At 46.9% G+C, this 9,714-nt stretch overlaps 1 protein-coding gene across 1 annotated transcript in view; it reads left to right on the top strand.

The window, feature by feature from the left end:
- LOC103922161 overlaps positions 1-9,351 on the top strand; it is a 14,397-nt gene extending 5,046 nt beyond the window's left edge. Inside the window, exons 4-6 of the mRNA XM_009330248.1 lie at positions 912-983; positions 7,733-7,801; positions 9,019-9,351. Of these exons, the coding sequence (XP_009328523.1) occupies positions 912-983; positions 7,733-7,801; positions 9,019-9,123 (246 nt within the window). The 3' untranslated portion in view covers positions 9,124-9,351. The remainder of the gene's footprint in view (positions 1-911; positions 984-7,732; positions 7,802-9,018) is intronic.
- The last annotated feature ends 363 nt before the right edge of the window (positions 9,352-9,714 follow it).

Raw genomic sequence — 9,714 nt, 5'->3', positions numbered from 1 at the left:
GGACATGTGCATAAAAATTAGAAGCTATAGATAAGCCTTGAAGTAGATGTTAAAGTGCAAACCTCTGCAGTGCTCTTAGGACAGTTAGACTATTTCATGCCACGTAAGGAGCTTCCAGTGAAGAAGTTCTGCCTTTGAGAGGTGGTGTGAAGGCTCTGGGGGAGATCCTGCAGCAGTTTATCAGCCACTTCCCTGCTAAGGAAAAAGATTGCCGCTCCTTAAAAACCTTCCTGCAACCTGGAAGTGGTATCCACCTGAATGTGTCCAGGCTGTTGCTCTTGTATGGTCTGTTGGACACAGGGTTTTAGGCTTGTGGGCAGTTTCATGTCTCCGATCTTGCTTATGGGGTTGCAGTCTGGGAGAGGCAAGGACTTAATGGATCATGGAAACTGAATTTGTGCCCTAGGAAGGGAATCTTCAAATCCAGGCTAAGGCACGGCAGCAGGAGGATGGGGGGAAAAAAAACCCAACTTGTGCTGCTCTACTCTGGGCCGTACCTCTCTGGATAGAAGACTTCAGTTAGGGCTGTCACTTCTTGCCTGAATACAATGACAGGTAATACTACGAAAAAGAGCTGCCTAACGATAGATCTGTAAGGAGCACTGAAGTGACTCCAACCCTCTGCCTGGCTGGCAGCTGTCCAAACCGTTCAGGGCAGTAACAGAGAATTTGAAAAGCTCTTGACTGGATGATCTTCTGGACACGTGGCCTGATGTGACCAGGGATTGCAGTTGGTGCTGCTTGGTTTAGATCCAATCCTTGCAGCTAATTTTGCAATACTTGCTGAATCATTGGAAGGAACCCTCCCCCACTCTTACCCTCTTTTTTTTTTTTTTTTTAACTTCCCTGACTGGTTCCCATGTTTCATATCTTTTTAAAAAAAATCTTGGTTCTTTCTGCACTGTTTGCAGGAGAACGGAGCCAGCACGATCCTACGCGACATTGCCAGAGCCAGGGAGAATATCCAGAAATCGCTGGCCGGAGTGAGTACCCAAGCTCTCTCACCAGCTGGCTACCTGCAACCATTTTTAGCTGTGGTGCATCTCACAGAACTCCGCTGTGACCACTTCATAGATTGTGTGGCTTCTTATTTTTAAGTTAGAGAAGACTGAGGTGTGCAGCGCTGTGTACCGCCAGCATAGCTCCATCTGATCAAGAGCACCGTTACTACAGAGTGCATGCTGCTTACCTGCTTGCTAGCCTGCAGTGCTTTTTAAAACTAACTGGATTTGGGTTAAAATTCTTTGCTGTGCATTTCTTTTCTTTTTCTCCTGGTGGAATGTTCCCACAGGTCTTACCTAACAAGTTACGAGTTACTGTTAAAATAACCTTGCTGGGTAGCAAAGCACTGAGCTGCCAGCAGGAGTACGTATGTCTCTCGGGGTACACTGAGCTGCCACCTTCTCTTTCCTGTTTCACTTTCAGTTAAGGTATGTGCAAAAAAATGCTATCTTCCATCTGCTGCATCTAGGGAACTCAGCTTGGCTACTAGCTCTAAGTCTGGACCATCCTGTAGAAGTTCGGTAACATCCTTTCTGGAGGTGTTTTTGTGCTGATATGTACAGACAGCACTGTTAAAACTCTTCATTTTTCAAGAGAAAGCTGAGATCTTAAATTAATAAGTGGACTGGTTTCATGGGTGAAGAAAATTCACAGAATACAGCCCATGTGTCTTGATTTCTTACCTCTGCAGTGGGACTACTACATACCTGCACATATCTTCCATCTGAGGGTATCCATCCTTTATCTATATTGATTTGGCCTCATAAGTCCCTCTTGGGATTTTTAACACCCTCAGTTTCTATCTAGGTAAGTACAGTAAAGGGAATCGAGCCTTTCTCAAGGGGAATATTCCATATTCTTCCTTAACACAAGCAGAAAGGAGCCATAAATTTGGGGTGAATGCGAAGGAGTTAGGCTAATTGCTTTCCCCATGGTGGTCTCACTGTGCCTGTTGAACTTGACACTACAAAAGCAACTTCTGCAACCGCTCATGTGAGTGATCCAAGATACTCAGTACTGCACTGGAAGCTTGGAAGTGGATGCAGAAAGATCAGGGCAAATTTGATGAAAGGATTAAATTTGCTTAGATTCATTGGTCCCGAGTACAGCCTGGGAATCAATGGAAAGGTGGGACATCTTAGTAATATTAAAACCAAACCAAAACACATTGAGGAGGAAAATACTTGGAAGTTTTCTAATGCTAGTTTCTTACTTCAGCATCCGTGTTTCAGCCAACAGCTTAGGGAAGATTTTCCTGAACTGGCTCATTTAAGTTCAGATCTGAAACAACATGTTTGCGCTTTCGGTAGAGACTATCAGCCTCTGTCGAAGACTTTCAGTTTGGCCTTTAGTAAGGCAAATATGTGAGGAAATGAGCCCCTATCCCAGGCAGGGTTGGAGAACTTTTTGCGTGGTGTTAAATGACTTTGGAAAGACCTTTTCAAACTGGGCAAGGTCTAGCAGCAGCTGCTTTCTCCAAGACCGGCCTCCTTCAGGAGCAGAGGCTGGATGTGGTGAGTAGGGACAGGGAACCTAAATACGAATCACCTGGCAGGGCTGCTGGTCTACCCTGAAGGCATATTCTCATCTTGCTGAATGGTCTGTGGTTTGCCAAAGATGAGGAGTTTCTTGCCCTGGCCTGTGACTCCTGTTAAAGAGCTGCTTTGTGTGAGAAGCATGGGTCATTTGGGTCGTCCAGGTCCCGTAATGGGGGGAAGACTGGGGGAACTGGCAAAGCACCAGACCAAAGCCAGAACAAATTTGAGAATATCAAGTCCTTTGCACCCCTGTGGCACTTCTTGGGGTTAGTGCTGAATATAAAAAATTCATCTGCTGGATTTTTTTTTTTTGTGCCTGTGAAGAAAGCTTGGAGGGCTTGAGGATTTAAGGTCAGGACTGAGCCATAGAGCCTTAAAACTGGAATCTGGGATGTTGCAAAAAGTGGATTGGGACTCTCCATTGAAGGCCTGAAAGAAAAGCATTATGTACTGCACACAACTGTATTAGAGAAAGCATTGTGCACCCTAATCTGCATTGCTGTCAGGGGCACTCCATAATTTATCTAACCTCTACCTGCCATTCTGCTCCCAAAATATGCAGTTGCCTAGATAAGCAGAGCAGGTGGCAACAATGACCTCCTCCTCCTTTCTGTTTTGTAGTCTTGTTTAACTGATTGTGCCTTACCCTGGCTTATACGATACCCTGGAGAGCTCACCTTTTAAGTTTTTTCCACACATTGCCACATCTCTGCCCTGGAACCTGAAGCGGTAAACCACGGTCGGATCTTCTGTGTTAATGTGCGAGTTAGAAAGACTGAGCTGTTGCGAAATGAGTCTGAAACATCAGGTTTTGTAGCTGGCATTTCTAAAGGGTCGTCATTAATCTTGGACAGCCGTGGCGTAAAGCAGGCTTGACTTTAGAACATGCTTAAACTTTGTTTTTTGTTTCAGAAAGCCAAATTTATACTATCTGATCTACAGAGCAGTGAAGCATGTTTTTATAGTCAGGATTTAGTCTTTCCTTCCGCCTGAACATGCAGAGTTATTGTCAGGAGTCCAAAGATGTAGCAAGTGAAGAGTTGGCTCTTTTCAGATGGGAAGATGGAAGATTAGTGCCTGCCTTTTGCAGTGCAATTCAGCCAAGGCTAGTTTCAGATCTGCTTCAGCTGGATAATGTTGTTCTGAAATGTGTGAATGAGCATTAGAAGGGTTGAGGCAGTGGTTTGTACCTCCCGAAGGAGGGTACAAAGCTCTGATGCTGGAAACATTTGTTTGCACATACCTTTCATCCCGCTTTGCATGGTCATCTCTGCTTTAAACAATCTCTCGGCTGACATCTGCTCGATCGCTAATGCTTTCCTAGATATAAAGTTGTTAACATGTGCAGTACTGCAGCTGGTGGCATTGAGACTGCAGGCGGTGAGAAATCTTACAGCTGGGGACCTGAGGCACGGAAAGGATTGACTTGCCTGAGGTCATAAGCAAGTCCAACAGAGTGAGTGGCTGAACTCTCACTTCCTAAACCCTTCTCGGGGGCTGTAATGAAAGGGGTCTCGCTGGGTAGGTGGCTGGTGCGGGCGTCTGAAGCTCTGTTATTCCCCTCTCTGCCCAAGCTCCCTATTACGAAGCCTCTGTATTTGTGCATTTCCCGTGCGTGGGATTCAAACAAGAAAAGCTCCCCAAACCCCTCTGATCTTGCTAAAAGTACCTGGAGACCGCACTCAGAAACACATCTGTGCGCAGGGAATGGTCGCACCTTCGGTAGGAAACCAGCCAGGATCCATCCTGCTGGTCTTAGGCGGGGGAAAGCCTCTTCTAGTTCTTCAACATCGTTTCCCCACAGTTCAGTTTTGTGTTATCTGACCGTGGCTAAACTTTCCATGTTTCCAGAGCTCAGGTAGACCAACCTGAGGGGAAGGGTGTTGTATCTCTGCATGCACAAAATAGGTTTATTTTTTGGATGAAGCTATGAGTGCTTTGTGAGCTCTGGACTGGAAAACCTACGCATCACATCTGTGACCGCCCCTGTAAAATCTGCACGCTGTTCTTTGTAACTGGTTAACTCAAATTAAGGGAAAAGGGCCGATACCTCCAGGTACTTCTTGTGAGGGAAGTGCCACCTTTCCAGCTGCGTCCATTGGTTGGGCCTGACATACCAAGGGAGGAGATTTTACCTGTAATTGTCCAGACGGATTTCTTTCAGCTGATATGGAGAAGGATAACCTTTGCCAATTTTTTCTTCATTAGTCAGTGTTCTTGTCTCTGATTTTTAAAGTATGTTTTAGTCAAACTTCAGAGAGGGACAGATGGTCAAAGCCCTTTGAGGCTGAGGCTAGATTCTATTTCCTACCCTTCATAAGCCCCAGGGTTTTAATTTGCCTGGATGATTAAATTTATATGCAGTCCTTGGTGTGGTTCCAGACTTGCTGAGTGCTTCTGCTATGCAAAATATTTTGAATAGGTTGCAGCACTGGCCAGTGTATCACTAATGTGTGTTCAGCACAAAAACTATGGCTTAAGCTTAGAAAAAACAAAGATAAAGAGCTCCGTCCGTGAGACAACGCACAGGAAGTGACTGAAGTGATGCTCTGGAACCCCCCCACCTTTGGGATTTTGAATTACTGTCCTTGATAAAATTCACAAACGCTTGTGTCGAGCTTCCTCTTGGCATAGTAAAGTCAGGAGAGGAAATAGTGCTTGGTTGTGCAGAGGAAAAAACACACTGTAGGTAGTGTGTAGCTTAGGTTGGTGACCACATCTCTAAAAGCTTGAAAAATCCTCACCTCAGGGGAAAGCCCTCAGTTTCATAACGGCAACTTTACCACAATTTCTTGAACATGTGGCTTGACCACATGTGAGCTCTGGACTGGAAAACCTACGCATCACATCTGTGACCGCCCCTGTAAAATCTGCACGCTCTTCTTTGTAACTGGTTAACTCAAATTAAGGGAAAAGGGCCGATACCTCCAGGTTTGTGCCTCTTATACCGTGCTTTACACAGTTACAGGTTCCCAAAGGATGGCTGGCCTGGTTTGTGAAGACTTTTAATCTCTGGCTTGTTTGAGCTTGGGGCTGGCATCCCTCTCTTCTTGCCAGCAAGAGATGGCTGTGCTCAGGCTTGCCCTGCCCTGGGGTTGCCCAAGACTAACAAGTAATGTCTGAAATGCACAGGGTGTTGATTTAAATGCTGTGCCATGTCTGTGAGCGCTGTGAGCCTTCTTCCTGTTGTAAACCTCCCTTTTAAACAGGCGTGAAAAATACAGCACGGAGGAGCAAGTGAATCCTGGTTTAGGGTTAGCTTAGCGTATGTAATATGCTGAATCCGTTTGTCCAGGTGCACAACAATGAACTATTCACATGAATTTTGTGGGTGTTTAACCTGTAGGTGCATCCAGGTTGTTAAACTTGCCATTTCTGCAGAGACCTCAGTAGCGACTTGCAGCTGAGAAATCCCGGAGGTGAGACGGCTCCCCACGGAGCCACCCAGATATCTGTCCTGTAGCTCCTCGAGCGCCTGTGCTACCTGTATTACCGCATACTGATGGGCAGGCGCATACTTAAATGCCCCACTGAGAATGCTGACTCTCCTCTGGGCTTCATTTTTGCAACCTTAATGTTGTCTCACCTGCAGGCTCAATGTAAGCTGGCAAAGGAAGGATGAAAAGGAAAGGAATTCGGGCATTGTAGAGCTCTTGCTTTGCGCAGTTCCCTGGGTGCTACGCAAAGCTTTACAAACAGCACCTGACAGCAATACACAGCTAGGCTTGTATTCTAGTATTTTATACTACTCAAAAGGTCTGCTGAAATAACAAAATGTCATTTTTCCATGCTCTTCCTCGTTGAGAACAGCTTCATGCAGAGCAGAGTGTTTCAAAGTCCTCTCACCTTGCTCTTGCAAGCCATAGCTACAGTGTTTTGCGGGAAAATGGCCGTGATTTTCTCAAACTCTTCCCCTAAGTGACGCAACCACACAAGGCTGGCAGGTTTGTCTTGAGCTGGAGGCCTCCTGCCAAGCTGTAGCTGTTTTTCCTGCAGGACTACAGGGAGGAGCAGTGCTGACCTCCAGGATGGCAGCTCACAAGTGTCAAGGTAGATGGCACTGCCTCAATTTAGGTTTCTCATCTTTGAGGAGTTATTACTAAGAGGGAAGAGAAATGAGGAGGCACAGCTGGCTTCTGTGGAGAATGCTTCCACTAAACCTGAGAGCCAGGGTTTAAAAGCGGGCTGTTCTGCAGCACTGAATAGGCGCAGCTGTCTTGCAGTGTCTCGGAACACCCACGGTCGTGCGCAGGATAGCCAGTTGCCAGGGCAAACGCAGAGCCTGCTGAAATGCTTCAGCGTTTGGCTTGAAAATGTGACGAGGGCTTCAAACTGCCAAATACCTGCGGTGCTTGCTGCTTCGCTGAGTCAGCAGGCTGCTTTTGGAAAAAAACCCGGCTGTGTATCTCTTTGCAGGTGACACAGCTCCTGTGTTTGATCATGAGTCAAACCAAGAAGTGCTTTTTCAGGGGGCGGGGATGGATGTGACTATTGCCAGCATTCACTTTTCACTGAATTAACGTAGACCTTGGCCCTGATGGTGTAACCAGAACAGGAAGAGGTCAGGCAATGAGTTCATCTGAGGTTTAATTTTTGTCCTTGGTGTATAAGGCTAGGGCTAGCCTGGTGTGATGAGCCCACCGTGGCGAGCAGCCTCTATTCTGGTGGTGCGTGTGAGGATGGAAGCCCATGCAGGGGTCTCATCAAGTTGTTAGTGCAGACTGGTGTTGTGTTGCTTTATTCCTCCCTGGGCGAGATGCGTTAGTGGCAACTGGGAACTTGTTAAGAGTATTGGTAACTTTGCATGTGTTTCTGCGTCTGTCAGATATTAGATTTTATCTAATGGCAGGAGAACTAGTGAAGACGGTGTTGCGTGCTGCAGTAATGCATGCACCTGCTGCACCTCTGATTTTGCAGATGGGGAGATGACTGAGACCATGCTCTAGACATCTCAGTCTAGTTCTGCCACCCGGCTGGGTGACCTTTCTGCAGGCACCGAGATGTTTAACAAGAAGGTGGCAGAGTTCGTGGATAAATGTTTCTGCGCAGGCTTTGTTTGGTGTGTAGTTGGCGTGAGGCTGTATCTTGTTGCTTGATGATTTGTCCTGCATGTGGATCTGCTTCCTGCACTTGAACTGCCTCTTCCAGCGTGAGTGAAAGCCTTTTCTATCTTCTGTGTTGAACCTTTGCAGCAGAAGACAGTTCCTCGTAGCAAAGAAGCTCCTTCTGCCCGTCACAAGAGGCAGTCAGGCCGCTCAACTGTAAGTCACCTGTGCACGGACGGAGCTGGTTGTGTGATTTGAGAGGACGTTGCAGGGCAAGGACAGCCCTGCCTTGGAGAGATGGACCAAGTTCTCCTTCCTTACGACAAGAAGCATTTGTCCTTTGGCACGTGGTCGTAGCTCACCCTATATAACAGGATCTTCTAGCAGGGCATTCAGGTCTCCCAGCTTGGTGTCTGGGGACTGCAGATCTGCACTCGTGTTTCTGAGCCTGCATCCGCTGCAAAGGTTGTGTCGGAGATTGGTTTAATGGTGCTTTTGACATCTGGCCCCTGCCCCTTTTTGGGTGGGTAGAGAATGGTCTCTTTGACCTTCCTGCTCGGAGCAGCTCGCACTGCTCCGTGTGTCTCCCAGGGCCGGGCATCCTGAGACCTGCTTTCCGCGTGCCCCATATTCCTCTTTCTTCATCTTAACCCCCGTATTCTCCTCTCTTCATCTTAAGTGACTGCTGAGATCTCAGAAGCATGTCAACCGCAACCAAGAACCACGTTATAATTATATGCAGGGTGCACTTAAAAGAGTATAAATTATTTCCTCTATTGTTGTATTAGATTATAAATGACACTAAGTGCGAAGGCCTGTTATTTTCTTTCCCTTTGCTGATTTGAATTTATAGATAAGGGCCTCCTTAAAAAAAAAAAGGCAAGCTCTTTTTTGCTGTTAAATACTTTTGAAGCTGGATCGGTATAATTTGCTCCCTCAGGATGTGTTAAAGTAGTTTTAAGTTGTTTTGAGAGGAGTTAAAGGCTGGACCGGGGAAGATGGGAAGTATAGAAATGCCGGGATCTCTTTCCAGCTTTCACAGTGACTCGCTGTGTGACGTTAGGCAGGTCACTTCTGTGCTCTGTGCCTCAATTTGTCTGTGAGAGGGAGACCAGCTGCCCCATTTAAGGGGGTTAGCACGAAACTTTCAAAACTTTTTGTGTGTTTAGTGGCAGTCTGTGATCTGAGACTGCAAAGAATGACTATCCTTTGCTCATCAGTGCCAGCTGAAATTTCTTGAGATATGTTCCACGCTTCATTCTATAGAACTAGTATATTCTTTTTATAAAGCCTTTAGAGAAAATGCCCTTGCTCTTAGATTAGCTCTCAAATTTTCTTCTTCCCTGAAGGCATGACTCTGCTTTGCTTCACTGAACCACTGAGCTTGGGAGTAGGTGAACAGATTTGTTTCATCTCGGTTTTCCTTGTTGCAGAGTGCAAGCGCAACCGCTGCTGGGCCTGCTGGTGACCAAAATGAACTCCTTTCCAGAATTTCTCACCTGGAGGTAGAAAATCAAAACCTTCACAGTGGTAAGTAGGAGAATCTTCTGGCATGAAAGCAAACCTGGATGGGGTCCTGCTTCTGTGGGGTGTATCCCTTACTGACTTTGTCTGTCACCAGGTGAGCACATGCCAGTGTCTTGATCAAAGCTTTGCAGGCTTCCCTCTGACTGGGGCAACTGGTGTTTTTAAAGCCCACTTTGAGCAGAAGCAAATTTGTCCTGACTTCAGAGCTGATGCAGAGCCTACAAGATAAGGTTCTTTCCCCCCCCCCCCCCCCTTCTCCCTCTTCTTTCCTTGTTCTCATCTTCTAAACTCTGCCAGGCAGCAGAAGCAGCTGATGTTTTTGCAGGGAGCAGCAGTGCGACGGGAGGAACGGCCTTCTCTTATTCAAGGGTTGGGGGCTGACAAACGGCCGCCCGAGCGGCGTGAACGCCGTCCTCTTTTATTCCGCGATTACGCTCTTTCTTCTTGTTTTTTCTTTCTTGGCGTCCTCCCCAGAAGCATTTGCATGCCGGATGCATGTGCCCGTGCACGTGTGTGCCCATGCACGCGTGTGCGCTTTGTGCCTTCTGCTGTAAAGGCTGCAGTGGGTGACTCCTGCGATGGCAACAGCCACGGCACCGGTT

The sequence above is a fragment of the Pygoscelis adeliae genome, unplaced genomic scaffold (genome assembly GCF_000699105.1).
Source record: "Pygoscelis adeliae isolate BGI_AS28 unplaced genomic scaffold, ASM69910v1 Scaffold428, whole genome shotgun sequence".
NCBI classification, from domain to species: domain Eukaryota; kingdom Metazoa; phylum Chordata; class Aves; order Sphenisciformes; family Spheniscidae; genus Pygoscelis; species Pygoscelis adeliae.
This window is presented reverse-complemented; position numbering and strand designations above follow the sequence as displayed.